This window comes from Stegostoma tigrinum, chromosome 14, assembly GCF_030684315.1.
Source record: "Stegostoma tigrinum isolate sSteTig4 chromosome 14, sSteTig4.hap1, whole genome shotgun sequence".
Taxonomy (NCBI): Eukaryota; Metazoa; Chordata; class Chondrichthyes; order Orectolobiformes; family Stegostomatidae; genus Stegostoma; species Stegostoma tigrinum.
In genome coordinates, this window is record NC_081367.1 from 26825215 (window position 1) to 26840920 (window position 15706).

The window sequence follows — 15706 nt, forward strand, 5'->3', positions numbered from 1 at the left end:
TTGAGAAAACATTTTGCGAAAAACAGTGAAAATTCAGCCCTGTTTTGTGCTCCAAGCATTTTATGGAGATAAACGTCACTAAATATTCCTGTAAGCAGGCCTTTTCTCCCGTTCAACCTGAGATAAACCTTATTCTGGTGAATTTAAGTGAACAATAATAGGTGTTACAGTGGCGGCCATAGCATGCTTCCCAACTTTCCTTACGGCTCAGTTGACTGGAGACCAATGTGATTATAAAGAGAAACAAAAAGTGTGTATAATCCCTACAATGTTGCAGCTTATAAAAACAGACCCAAAAAAGGGGGTTTTCTCCTTATTTTGAAGGTAAGAAAGCCGTTCACCACCATTTTCTCAAGGTTAAGTAGGGGTGGTCAATCAATACTGGCCTAGCCAGCTAATATCCACATACCTCAAGTGAATAATAAAAGAGTGAGGATGAATGTTTATTGGGCACTCAAATGTATTTGCAACAGATATGTGTGAATATACGCATACACGTGCATGTGTGCGCACATGCATAGTCAAAGATTATCAGGATGCAGACTTAAAATAGCGCAGCCTGGGATTTTAGTTTTACTCCATTAACAGAATGGCTTTATGTTTGCTGTTGCAGGTTTCTGGCTTCATTCCAGTCAAACCCCGATAGTGAAAACTGAATTTTTGTTCATCACATTATCATTTCAATAATACTGGTCAAATAATCAATCATTCATCAGGGATTGGTCACTTCCTTAGAAGTTATTAGAAGTTATGAGGCAGACATTACAGCAAAACAACTGATTTCTCTTTGTGCAGCATAACTTCAAAGAAGCGGCACACAACATATCGTTCACTGCTCTCACCTGAAATTGTGATCACAGGATCTCTTATTTCCTCCTAAGAGGGCAGATATCACTGTTCCTTCACCATTGCTGGCGCAAAGTCCTGGAATTCCCACCTGAAAAGGCATAGTGGGTCAACCTCCAGCATGTGCACTGCAGCAGTTCAAGAAGGCAGCTCACTAGCAGCTTCTCTAGGGCAACTAGGGATGGGCCTCAACAGCTGACTGGCCAGAGGTTCCCACAAGTGGAGAAAAATGCAGACAGCACATGAGAGTCTCTTAAAAATGAATTCTCTGTAAGGCTAGGTCCACATACAGCATGCACCTCCATTCGAAAAGAAAGTGTAACTATTTACAATGTTAATTGAATTATAAATCTATAAAGCATGGAGGTGATTTACTGATATGTCCAGAATTCAAGTTTGATTTTTTTTTCCTGAGATTTTATCTCGGCCAGTGATGGGGCATTGATGGTCTCACGGCATTTTCACTAAACTATTAATCCAGAGACCTAGATAATGGGTCTCTGTCCCAGGTCTAGATCTAGTCCCAGTTTGGAATTGGTGGGACTCTGTTCCCCATATTATTTGGTGGAATTTAAATTCAATGAAAAGAATCTGGTAGTAATAGTCTAATGATGACCATGAAACCATGACTAATAATCCAGAATATGGGTTTGAATTCAATAAAATTGACCTAATCCCTAATATGTAGCCCTTTCGATTGTCATAAAGCCCATCTGGTTCATTAATGTCCTTCTATGAAGGAAATCTGACATCCTTCCCTGTTTGGGCCTATATGTGAACCCAGATCTTCAGCAATGTGGTTGACTCTTGATGCTTAACTGCCCTCTAAGTGTTTAGGGATGAGTAATAAATGCTGGTCTAGACAGCAGAGCCCACATTCCATGAATGAATTTGAAAAACAAATACGTTCAGAAGAAAGTGAAATGTTGAATTCTTCCTTGCGTATTAAATTCTGGCTGATCTGATCACGGCCTTAGCATTACTTTCCTGCCACCTTGGCCCAAGCCAAATCCCAGACCTACTTGAAAACCTGGTTCCATCTGTATTTCTTCTGAAAGGCCATATGCACTCCCAGCAGTAGCCATTGCCCTCAGTGGCACAGTTGGGACAAGAGAGGCATCAGCTATTTGATTGGCCAGCAGCTCTGGGGGATGTGAATTCTTCTCCATTGGGCACAGAAGTCCCTCCTTCAGCCAGTGTAAGGCTCCGGTGCAGGTAAACAATGTGGGGTGTGCCACCCAAGCACAGGCAAGATCATACCCTGACTTTCAAGCCAGCATGCTCCCATCTGTCACACATGTTGCCCACTCACTGTACCCCTATGCAAGCTTTCTGCAACACCCATACAAGCTGCCTCCCTGCCTGTTATACTGTCAGGAGATTCGCCAATAATACGCTGTCTCCTTATCCAAAATATATAATTGCAACTTGAACAGCTGAGTGCCTGATCTCTGTGGCACCCCATTAGTTCCGGTCCAAAACTGTTCAGCTGAAGAGCATGCACTGGAAACTGTTTGTTTGCTTACTGACTGTCGGGTGAATTTCCTTTTCACTCGACAGCCAAATTTCTGCCTAAGTTGGGGAAGCAAAGTGGCAGCAGCTTCAAAACAGATTATCACTAAATATAACAAAATGTGAAGCTGGATGAACACAGCAGGCTGAGCAGCATCTCAGGAGCACAAAAGCTGCTTGGCCTGCTGTGTTCATCCAGCTTCACACTTTGTTATCTTGGATTCTCCAGCATCTGCAGTTCCCATTATCTCTTATCCCTAAATATAGTTTGGATTTATCATTAGTATCATTTTAAAGATTGACTGAAACAAATGAGTCTGCTGCCCTAATTAATATTCAATATGCATACGTCAGTCTCTGACATTAGTTTTATGTGTCATCTTGGGGTCTCAGTACTTCTTTCACGCAAAAGTATATACTTTTCTTTCATTGAAGCCAATCTATTTTCTATCTGAACTGGACAGCTGTTCCTTTGAAAAGTGCTATGTGAGGTTATAGATCAATAACTCTTGCATTCTATTTCTAGGTCATAATTCATTATTATCAATATGAATATGAATTAAACAATCTAGTCCCTCATACAAAACCAGAGGACTGAATTTTCCCAGCTCCTGAAGGATGCAGTACTGATGCGTCAGTGAAACATATGGCAAGATCAGAAAAATAAGGTTCTTGATGTCAGGCAAAGAAATTCCAATTTTTGTGACCAAGTCTGAATTATAAATGAGAATCTCATTAATGGCAAGAGGCCTACTTGCTTCTCCCGGCCTACGTTTTTTTAAAATTAGAGATTAGATTCCCTTCGGCCCAACAAGTCCACACCGCGCTTTGGAACATCCCACCCAGACCCATCCCCTATAACCCACACACCCCTGAACACTACGGGCAATTTAGCATGGCCAATCCACCTAGCCCGCACATCTTTGGACTGTGGGAGGAAACCGGAGCACCCAGAGGAAACCCACGCAGACATAGGGAGAATGTGCAAACTCCGCACAGACAGTTGCCCGAGGCTGGAATCGAACCTGAGTCCCTAGTGCTGTGAGGCTGTAGTGCTAACCACGGAGCCACCATTCCGCCCTTTGGTCACCAATCCCCAACATCTCAGGATTCATTCCATGGACATCAACCATCAGTACTGTCTACCCATGAAGGTGGGCATCAGACAAGCACCAGCCTCGCCACATCCTTATAGTATATCTCTGACGCACTCGGAATATGGTTCTCTACTTAAATGGTGCACTTTGGAGCACAACAACACCTAACAGTGTAATGCTGCTGCCAAGATACTTTGCGCACTGGGACAGACACTCGTCTCATGGATTGGGCCATGGTACAGATCAGGGATACTCCATTGCTTTCTTAGTTCTCGTATTTGAACACTCGTATCATCTCTATGTTGCCTTGCTTTTTAGCGTAAATTCAAAGTTAAGCAACTTGTCATGTTCCTCAGCAGTGATCAGTCAAGGGGTCGCCATGTTGTTTTACAAAATGGTGCTATGTTGCTGTCATGACTGCAGTATGTGCCAGCAGCACATGTAGCAACACTCACCAAATACACTTCAATCAGTTCCCGTCTCTCAAAGTCAAAGGAGAGGCATCTTTGGTCAATGGGCACTGGTGCGGGAAGTCAAGGGCAGTGTCAGATATCAATCCAGGTGTTAGAATACAATCAGCTGGTCACTTAGGCCACCCAGGGGCAGGAGGCCATATCTCTTCAATCCAGGAGTGGAACCATGGTCCTTCAGTGCGACCAGCCTGAGGTTTTGCAACATATCCATCTGGGAGCTGCACAGAGATCAGTCAGGGATCTCCCATTCATCAGTTGGAGCAGTTTTTTCCAGTCAGTCAGAGACTTGGGCCACAGTCAGTATTTTCACTGAAAGTCGAGGTGGGGTGTTTCAGGGGAAGTGAGTTCTGGGGATTAGAGACAGTATATGGAACGCAGAGGAGACAATGCTTGTGAAGTAGTAACTGTATGTAAAAAGTTGGAGATGAGGGTACGCTAGGACAAGGCTAATGCAGGTTGGTGTAGGGTTGGGAATTGTCAACAAGGACCTTATGATTGAGTTAGCTGGCCTTCTTCGGTGCACTGAGAAATCTGTAGATGATGGGAATTCTTTAAATTTGTGCACATTAGTTAATGTTGCATTACATCACACTATCTTAAAATCCAGCTTTTGACAACAGGACAGCAAATGGAAGCAACAGTTTGTGGGTAAATTTCATGCAGAGATCCCTTTTGACATCTTTCAAACATTAAAGTTTCAAACATCGAGAAAAACAATGTTGCTTTTGCCTAACCTTTTCTTTTAATAGGTGTACAAGTTGCAAATTAGTTCTATTTTGCATTAATTGGGAATGCAAACCCTACATTAATTCCTTTTGATGTGTTTACAAGCTCCTAAAACTAATATCGACCTTTAAACAGAGCCAGCTAGAATTGTCTCATTCTAAGCCATGGGATAAGTTTGCTATATGAACAATTAAGTCAATGAAGAGATTGTATGGTGATCATATTTTGTAGTCCAGTCCTTTAAAACTCTCCGTATATGCAATGGAGCGGTCTGGCCAATATTGTTGGAAAATGATGGCAACATTATTAACCAAAGGTCAGGTTTGAAACTAATAATAATACCACACCCAGGGTTTGAAATATTTGGTTAAATCCTGTTGTTCTTGTGGCTTGTTAAGTCAAACATCAGGGCTAAGTCAGTGTTGGGACAAATTCCTTAATACAAATTACCCATTTGCAATGGGAGCTCGGCTAACACTCAGCATTACAGACTCCTGAGTATCCTATTAGTGCTTCTATAGATAGATGGACCAAATGGCCCTACATGTCATAGAGATATACAGCACAGAAGCAGACCCTTCAGTCCAACTCGTCCATGCTTACAAGATAACCTATCCAGGCCCATTTGCTTGCACTTGTCCCATCTCCCTCTCTACCCTTCTTATTCGTGCACCCATCCAGATGCTTTTTAAATGTACTTGTACCAGCTTCCACCACTCCTATCTGGAAGTTCATTCGTGCACCACCATCTGTGTGAATAAGTTGCACCTCAGGTCCTTTGGTCTTTCCCCTCTCACCTTGAACCCTTGCCCTCTAGTTTTGGACTCCCCTATCCTCGTGAAAAGATCTTCTCACTTTGCTCTATTCATACCCCTCATGATTTTATAAACCTCTATAAGGTCACCCGTCAGCCTCTGACACTGTGAGGAAAATAGCCCCAGTCTCTTTAGCCTCTCCCTGTAGCTCAAACACTCTAACCCTGGCAACATCCTTGTAAATCTTTTCTGAGCCCTTCCTAGTTTCACAACATCTTTCCTTTAGGAGGGAGACTAGAATTGCACACAATACTCCAAAAGTGGCTGAACCAATGTCCCATACAGCTGCACGATGACTCTCCAACTCATATACTCAGTGCTCTGTCCAATAAAGGCAAACATACCAAATGCTTTCTTCACTATCCTATCTACACGTGCTTCATTCTGTATTTTAATGGCCGGGCACTCTGCTCTGATGAAAATTATTCTTTTGGTGACAGTCAAGTAGCTTTTTTTCTTCCGGTCTGTGAATGGAATTTTGAAAATGTGTCATATGCAGGCCATTTCTAAAATAAAAAATGCATGAAATTGAGAGGGCAAAATGAACCCTTGGGAATTGTGACCCCAAGAAGAAAATGTAAATCTTCAGGCATTTGATCAGACCTGAAAAGCTATGGTGATGTTTTCGTAGAATCCCTGCAGTATGGAAACAGGCCATTCGGCCCAACAAGTGAACACCACCCCTCCATAGAGGATCCCAACCTGACTCATGCCCCTCCCCCTACCTTTCTCCACGTCTCATCCACCTAACCCAAACATCCTTGGACACTACGGGCAATTTAGCATGGCCAGTCCACCTAACCTGCACATCTTTGGACTGGAGCACCCACAGGAAACCCACGCAGACACAGAGAGGATGTGCAAACTCCACACAGACTGTCACCTTAGGGTGGGATTGAACCCGGGTCCCTGGCGCTGTGAGACAGCAGTGAGAACCACTGAGCCACCGTACTGCCTAAAGGCCTTGCCTCTTTCCCTTATCCATGTCCCTCATGACGTTTTCTAGAGGACAAAATGGAGGTCAGCAAAAAAGAATGGCTGCAAGACAGACATTGCAGATGAGCACCAGTGGAGGTCTGTGGACGGTGAAAGACAGATGGGTGTGTCATCGCTTGACGGCAGGTCCCCTGGCAGGAGTAGCTTTGAGCAACAGCAGGTAGTTTGTAGCACGCATTACACCTAAGATCATTTAATCATAGCTTATGCTTTGAGCAAATTGCTGTGACGCTTAACTTGTTCTAAAAAAAAGTCAACCCTTGAGGTTCTGTGATCCATACAGTATGGATGACTCAGCCTTTTTAATCTAACTGTTTTAAATAGGTTCATTCTACGGAGACGACTTTAAGCTTTTTTTATTGATTGTTTAAGCACTTATGAACATCTGCAGTGCAGAAATATGACAGCTACAAACTAGTGTGAATAGATAAGCCACTGCAGAAGTCCTTTCATTGTAACTGTATGTCTACAGGTACCTCATGATTAACTGCGTGAAGGAATACGATTCACCTGCCAGCAAGCTTTAATTGATTATAGATGGATCTGCTTACAAAACCAGAGGGTTTTGGGGTGTTTGTGGTTTGGGGTAGTGTCCCAGCCTCTGGGTCAGAATGTCTTGATTTTAGTCCAGAGAGTTGTGACGTAACATGTCTGAGTGGGTTATTCAGAACAAAGGATTGATTCACTGTGGCTCTCAAATCAGAACCATAGCAGTGCATTTACCTTAGCCAAGGGACTCTTGTAGCATGGTAATCGTGTCTCTGAGGAATAGAAATCCTGAGTTCAAATCTTGTCTCTCACAGATGTGCCAGAACAGGTTGAATTTATAACATATATTTGAAATCCAAGGGTTGATACTTCATCTATTCTTGGATTATCTCCTTTTTAAATTACTTAAATATAAAATGTCCTTTTTGTGCTTTGTGTGATTTCAAAAAATATTACTGTTCAACAACATGTCGATTTTTCAGTTCTGCATGATATCGCAATTTATTATGGACCAGACAAGTCTATCAGATATGAACTATACACATTGAAATTGTAGCTTATGCTACTTAGGAATGATATACTTAGCAATTTACATACTGCAATGAACAGAAGCTGCAAGAAACAATGCAGAACTAAAATGCTGTTAAATGTCTCTGTTTGAAATGAATAGTTTGGTTTAAAGATCCCCAATTTAAGGTATATATTTTGTTGGTGAGTTAAATCATTACAGTCAATGGATTTGAAAAATACTATTAGCGAGGAAATTAATGACAAATCTATCACAGTTTACTGGTAGATTATAGATATGATTTGTACTCTGTTACTGGATTGTCTGAAGAAGCCTCGCTGTATTTAGAATTCCTATGAGCAGCAGAAACTGGGTGGACTGGAAGAAGTGAATTACTGTCTCCTATTTTCCTTCTTGGGAGAGAACTCAGCAGAACAATTGCTGTATCCTTTGAGCAGCTGTTTGGTTATTTTGTTTCTTTTACTAATTGACTGGGATTTAATTAGCTGTTTCTGTATAATGGTGTAGCTCTGTGAATAATATCCTACCCATGGCCTGCTGTGCTGTTTAGTAAATTCTTTTTGCTTTAGAAATGTTGTGGTCTTCAGATAAGTTTAACATACCACATTGATGCTTATAATCTATCAAATAAGCTGGTCATATGTTTGAACATTACGTCTGGTTTTGTTATGTTCTGTTACTGCTGGTGCTCATCAGCTATCCAGGAGAAGTCTGCTCAGCTTTGGTGATTGCTAGACTGTGTTCAGTCTTCTATTTTTATCACATAGTAACCGTGACGGGGGTGGGGGATCTGTCTTTCACATTTCGCACCAAAACAGTCTACTAGCAATGAATTCTGGGTGCAGTCAACTGGCAGCAGCTCAAAAGGAAGCCTTTTCCTTTATTAGGTAAAAGCCATATACTGTAGAGTGTTCTTAGAAGGGAATTCCAGCAGGATATGTTGTGAGGAAGGTGTTGGGTGCCAGCAAGGAGAACTAGCCTCTTCCAGCTCAGAATACTACCGAGGTGTCATGATTTTTGTGAAACTGCCTTTGCAACATGGATTGAAGGAAACGTGAATGAGCCAAGGGGCTTGTATGGTTTCATCTCTAAACAGAAATTCCCAAAGCCCTTTTCTAGAACATCAGTCGGAGAGCAGGAGATTTTATTTTTATAAAAGAACGACAAGCAGAGAAATGACCAGGAGAGCTGGCAAACCTCGATAGCTTTAGTCATGACTGAAGTAAAATAATTCTGCTTATACACGTAACCTCAAATCCTCATGAAACCGTTGTGGAATTTAAACTGCTGCAGCATGTCTGTGAACAGTCATATCCTCAGGAATGTGACAGCTGCTGATCTGGTGGCCAATTATAAAAAGGTAAGACTGAAATAGTTGGATAAGTTTGAACATAGCCCTTTTCTTTTCAGCATTTAGGTTCAAATCCAGAACTTTGACCAGTTGATGTATACTACCATATGTTTCCTCTGGGCCGTTTAGACAATTAAAAACTAAGTGTCCTTCCAAGCTAACTACAGCCTCTTCGCTATCTGTTTCATTGTCTGATTGAGCAACAAGATAAGTTACAGACTATTATTACAGTAAATATGTTGATACTACGTTTTTTTGCACACGAGTGGATAAAATGTTTTACTACCATATGTTTGATATTTTTTGGGTTGGGTAAATGTGATAGGTGTGCAACATGCTGTATGTTTCAAAATATATAAATGCTTTTTCTAGAAGGGTCAAAACCTTAATGTATTTGTACTTCCTTTTATCCCTAATATTTGTTTAGTTGATGCCCAGAATACTGAAAGAAACTGAAACATATTTTCTTCCCTATTTGCTTCATGACTGTCTGCCTCCTGAGTACAAGCATAACTTGCCAGCCAACAGATTCAAATGCCCGGCTTTTGTTGAAGTCTGTTGAATGGAAAATCAAATTATCAGGGCATTGACAAATGATGTACACTACTCTGTTCTTGGGGTGGATGGTATTTATTGCCATTACTTCATTACCTGGGGTCAATAAAAGTTGGGTTTATAGGCCTGTGGTGAAGGGCTTAGGAGATGAGATGACTGGAACTATTTGCACTGGTTCTAGGTTCTACCAGCACAGCTCTTTGGCACAACCCTGCCACCGGAATATTTTCCCGGGGCAGACTAGTCCATGAAGGCAAGTAGTGAGGAAGGCGGTCTATGGGCAAATGCAACAAGACCTGGACAACATCCAGGCCTGGGCTGACAAGTTGGAAGTAATCATCACACCACATGAGTGCTAGGAAATGATCGTCTTTAATAAGAGAGAATCTGATCTTGATCTTTGATTTATGGGGGTATTACTGTTACTGAAACTGCAGCATTGACATACTAGGTATTACCAATGACCAGAAATTGAACTGGACTAGCCATTTAAATATTGTGACTGTAAGATCAATTCAGAGGTTAGGAATCCTGCAATGAGTAACTCACTTGTGACTCCCCATAACTAGTCCATCATCTAACAAGGCACAAGTCAGGAGTGTCATCAAATCATCGCTGCTTGCCTAGATAAGTGCAACTCCAACAACATTCAAGAAGTTTGACAATAATCAGAAAACAGCCCTACATTGGCAATTTGTCCACAAACAGGGCTGGCACGGTGGCTCAGTGGTTAGCACTGCTGCCTCACAGCGCCAGGAACTATGGTTCGATTCCACCCTCGAGCAACTGTCTGTGTGGAGGTTGCACATTGTCCCTGTGTCTGCGTGGGTTTCCTCTGGCTCCAATTTCCTCCCACAGCCCAAAGATGTGCAGGCAAGGTGAATTGGCCATGCTAAATTGCCCGTCCTGTTCAGCGATGTGTAGATTAGGTGGGCTATGGGGGCATGGGTCTTGGTGGGATGCTCTGAGTGTCAGTGTGGACTTGTTGGGCTGAACGGCCTGTTTCCACACTGTAGGGATTCTGATTTCCATTGCTGCTCAATCACAGGAGCAATGGTGTTTGAGATGCACTGCAGAAATTGACCCTGGCTCCTCAGACAGCAACTTCCAAATCTGTGAACACTACAATCTAGAAGGATATGTCATGGGAACGTCACCACTCACAAGTTCCCCTCCAAGCTACTGTTCATCCTGACTTGGAAGTATATCACCATTGCTTTGATGTCATGAGATCACTATCACAGATTACATCCCTAATAGTATTGTGAATTTATCTACAGTACATGAACTGCAGCAGTTCAGCACCACCTTTCCAAGGCAACGAGGGATGGGAAATAAATGCTGGCCCAGCCAGTGCAGGTCACATCTGTCCCATGAATTAATTCAAGGGTGACTCAGTGGCCTTGCCGCTGTTTTGCCATAAGCTGGGATCCCCATCACACTGTAGCGGATAAATGAGCCCAGCAGAGACAGCAGTTTGGGTTGAGAATCATCAAACTGCAGCTCCATTGTCCATCGATGGAGTTTATAGCTAAAAGCTGGGTTCGATTACAAACACAATCCAATGGAAGATTCTGCCTCCAACTCAGGGAAGTGCTGGCTGAGATCTATTTCTGCACTGCACTGAAGTTTGGTGATGGTTGTATCATGTTACCTGGGTCTACCTCTGCTCCAGGCAGCTGTCGTTTTGGGGCTGCTGAGGCTGTAGAGCTGCTTGATGTCTAATGCTGCAGCAACAAAAGCTAAACCACTATCCTTAACTGGAGAGTGATTGCAGAGGTGACCAGTTAGGAGGCTGTCTCACAGATGACCGTTGAGCTGCTCTTGGTGTACATTTGAGGCCCCCTTTTGATCCTGATAGCCATGGAAAACCATGGCCAAAGACCGCAACTAGAGCCTAACTTAGGCTGTACAGTTTAGGGATGGCAGATCCAGGACTGAAGGACTGAAGAATATTGGTGAACCAGTTGGATTTTTAGAGCAATCTCATAATTCTAGAGTCATACAGCAAAGAACCAGACCCTTCAGTCCAGCTCATCCACGCCAGTCAGATAACCTAATCTGATTTAGTCCCATTTGCCAGCATTTGACCCATATCCCCATAAGCCCCTCCTATGATGATTTTTCTGGCACAAGCCTAGAAATTGGCAGATTATGCAACATGCTGTTGTGGGAATCGCCTTGTTAATATCAGTCTTGTTCCAGTGGTAGCACTGTTGTGAACAGTCAATTTACGGCCTGGAACCTAAGAAAATCTATTTTTTTTAACATGGATCTATGATAAGACATTGTCTTATGCTTCGTTTGATGTATTTAAATAAAACAGGGTAATACATTTTCTTTTAGTGGATATGATCTGTTATGCAAAATAATGGACAGTTGGGAGAAGGAAGGGCCAAAACAGCTCTTTGTTGAAAAAAAATTCAGGGTAATGTAGCTTTTAGCAAATTGCAAACTACTCTGTGCAGTTTGACTGTAGTATTGATAGTGTTAACATTATCATTTGAAGCCTTAATAGCACACTTAGCTCTGACAGGCTATCGTTCCTTCTGTTTCATTTTGTTATTTGATGTGCGCTCCTTTGAGACAATGATTATTTAGTGAAGACCTAAGAAAAATTCAAACCGTATAGTTCACCAAATCATTGGAAACATGTTGTAATTAATGTATAGTGTTACATAGAACAGCAGTGCTTTTCTTTCCGGCAAGTTCTGGTGTGAAATGAGAGCATTCAAACTAATCAAAATCCTCAGTTGTCCACTTTTAATCTTCTATTCAAGATTATACATTGCTTTGGAGAGCAGGCTAACATTTCAGGGAATCTTTGAATGTGTGCTTACAGCAGGGAACCTGACTTTGCCAGGTGTGTGCTGCTTTTGACATTTTGGCCGTTGTTAGAAAACAATGCACCTTTGTGTTTAAAAATTTCAAACATGTGCTCTGAATTGTTTAACCCTTAGTTTTAGGTTCTACTGATTAGGGGAGCAAGACATTTTCCATGTAAACGAGGATTTATGTATGTTTTGTACATTTAATACAGTGAATTGTAAATTAATTATTTTTGACTTGTTCTCTGCAGTAAAATTCCTAAACGGTTTTCCTTTGATTAAACATTGTAGTTTATGTATTGATTTTACATGGGGAAGGAACAGGCAGCTCATTAATAAAACGTAAAGCTGAAAAATCAGTGATTTGTTTCAAGGCTATTTATGAACCCTGTGTATAATCTGGCTGTCAGGATTTCCTACTTGAGGACAGAGACTGCATTTAAAATTGCACATTTGTAAAGCTGTTTTGGACATTCCACTTTGTGATAGCACTCTGATACTTCACTCAACTGGTAAAAGATTGAGCTGACTGCATAAATATGAACACATAGGCCTGGATGTACATCCATGAGTCGGCTCAGGAGAATTCCTAGCTCTGCTGCAGATTTGGCTTTTAAACATGTCTGCCTAGATGTCAGATAATTGATTCAGAGGATTTGATCTAACAGGCTCTCTGTCATGTGGAAAATCAAGGCAGTAATCTTAGGTGGCACTTTGGTACAGTATTGAGGCAGTTCTGTCCACTTAGGTCCTTAACAAATTGTTTCCTAATTATTTTAATCACTGGTTGAGCAAGAGGATAGAAAGAATCACAGTTATATACTCGTCTTTACAACCTTAGGGCATTACAAAGCACTTAGTCAGTTAAGCACTTTCAAAGGCTAGCCACTATTGTGGAGAAATGCGACAGTCAAATTGCCTTTCAGCAAGGTCCTGCAGGCAGATTTGTGATGTCGCCAGATAATCTGTTTAAGTGGTTGTGAGTTTTTTTTAAAAAAAGGTGAAGACAATGGGGATAAGTCAGTCTTCTTCAAGATAGTGTCATGGGAATGTCCACCTCAGGGAGCAAGCAGGTCCTTAGTTTAGCATCTGTTATGAAATATCACACTCCAACTGTGCAACACTGCATCACCAAAACAATGAAGTCCTAGCTCCATTGAATTTATTTGGAGCATTGAGCCTTACTCAGCTGTTTGTGGAACAATCTAGTCACTCCCATTCGCGCTCCCCCCATTCAGAATCGATTCCCTCAAGTGCCCTCCGCTTTCCTTCTGAAATCATCAATTGGTCTTGACTTCCACTATACTCATAGAAGTGAACAGGTTACTTACACCAGGTCAATACAACTCATTGAACGAAAAAATTCTTCCTCACATTTCCCCTGCAACTCTTGCGCTACATTTTAAATATGTACCCTCGTTCTCGTGACATCAGTCAATGGGACTAGCTTTTCTTTGTCTACCTTGTTTAAACCTGTCATAATCTTGTACACTTCTGTCAAAATCCACTCCTTTACTCCAAGGAGCCTTCTCTTCTCCAACCTAACCTTGCAGCTGATGATTAGATTAGCTTTTATGCTCAAGTCTCTGGAGTGGTACTTGAAGAAAGAGTGCTATGGTCGAACCACAGCTGATATACAAAGATCAGTAAACAAATTATATTTTTCCTCATCTATCAAGGGACTCTGTTAATTGCTCCAATAGCAGACATACTGGTGCCACTGATCTCCAAACGTGCAGGATTCACTAGATTTTAGTATTGCAGCTTAAATTCACAAATAGGCTATGACTTGAATCTTTTTTAAACAGGTTACCTCTTGTATCAGAAATTGCAGTACTTGCAACAAAGGTTTAGAGCCCAATGTGCACACAGATACTGGTGTTGACATTAGGCAGTGCAACATGCTCAGTGCTGCCAGTTTGTCGGCACAAGTCAGCTGATGCCAGCGGACAATGTGCCTGAAGTCAGTGCGCCTGTGTAATTTTCTATTATTCAAGGCACCTTGCCCATGATGGGCTCAAGTGTTGGGTCCAAAGTGCTTTGTCAGTACCTGTTGAAGAGAATGTGTTCTGTCCAATTAGCATTTCAATCATCATCTCTCCTAGAAGACGATGTAGCTAAAACACAGCTCAGGCTGCCTGGCTGTACAATGGAGCAGCTATTCAATTTAAAAGCAAGTTCAGAGCTGGTGAATCAGCCTGGTGCACAAGCTGGGCACAGACTGCCAGCAACTGTTTTGCTCTTTATGCACAGTGGAACATGCAAAGTGCCTCTGGGACAGCATAGGCCTCAGGCCTCCTTTATTGATAAGATCGAGAACAGATGTGTTACAGCTGATAAATATAAAGTTACCAAGTGCAATGCAGAGCTAAACTGCACAATCAAAGATGAACAACAGTGCAGACTGCTATTTATAATGCATTATTAACATATGAAAATGTCCAAACGTTATTTCAAGCAGATAAAACCTTGACAGTGAGCCAAAAATGGATATGTTGAGATAGGTAACCAGAAACTGAAGGGTAAATCGATTTTAAAGCAGAAGAAGGAGGTGGAAAAGCATGGAGTTTAGGAAGACCATTCAAAACCTTGAAAGCTCAGCCAAGTGGGGGATGGGGAGAGGGGTGGGAGTTTTGAAATTGAGGTGTCAGTGGACCAGAAGCCAGTGCAAGTCAATGAGCATAAGGGTGATGATTTAGTGAGGTTTGTTACAGCTTGATATGTCAGTCTTCAGAATGTTCTACTCAACATAGCTGTGGAAGGTCAACCATTGAGCATGTTCAAGACAGAACTGTTAAATTTCTGGAGGCTGACGATATCAAGAGACATGGAGATAGTGCAGGAAAGTGGAGTTGATGTAAACCATGATCTAATGCAATGGCAGAGTGGACTTGATGGACCAACTTGCCTGGCCCTATCCTGTGTTTCAATGCTGTGTGGCTTGAAAATAGATTTTTAGTTAATTTTGTTCCCATGACTGAATCTGCGGTTTGTTTTGACTAAATGTAAGTTACGTTGAGTTGTTTTGTGGGATTTTTCCCACACGGTTAAGCGGGATTTCTCACTTTACATAACCAAACTCACCTCATCAACCACCTACCCCACCCCATTGCATCCCACATCCAAAATTAGTATAATCTTACCATACGCCACTCCTGGAGCAACACACTACTCAATAGATATTTGCAGGACGACTAGCATCCCTTGCACCTGCACCATCTTTAAAAGGCCTTTGTATACCCAAACAAGCACTCTGTCTGCAGCTACTCTGCATAGCTCCTGGCATTGGTCCTCAAGCATGTCACATGGGGGGGGGGGTGGGCAATGCCAAAATTGGCACCCCTTGTTGTGAGACAACAAGCCACGCAGTTCTGCTATGACAAATCTGTTACTCCTTTCAGTGCTCTGCCCAAAAATGGTTGTTTGAAATACTATTCCTTTGTGTATTCCCGTGTCTTCCTTCATTATTTTTCCCAAACTGGATAATCT

General features: G+C 42.0%; 1 protein-coding gene across 9 annotated transcripts in view; it reads left to right on the forward strand.

Moving 5' to 3' along the window:
• The window catches only part of schip1 (schwannomin interacting protein 1), an 806217-nt gene that overhangs the window by 732909 nt on the left and 57602 nt on the right, over window positions 1-15706 (forward strand). The window contains exon 1 of one of the 9 annotated variants that reach the window (XM_059651058.1): window positions 8364-8843. The exons of 7 other annotated variants lie outside the window; for them this stretch is intronic. Coding sequence is in view for 1 of the 2 variants with exons in the window: in XM_048541972.2 (XP_048397929.1) it covers window positions 8745-8843 (99 nt within the window). In the remaining variant the exon portion in view is untranslated. Of the gene's footprint in view, window positions 1-8363; window positions 8844-15706 lie in introns of those variants that run through there. One more of the 9 variants, XM_048541972.2, reaches the window with a different exon arrangement.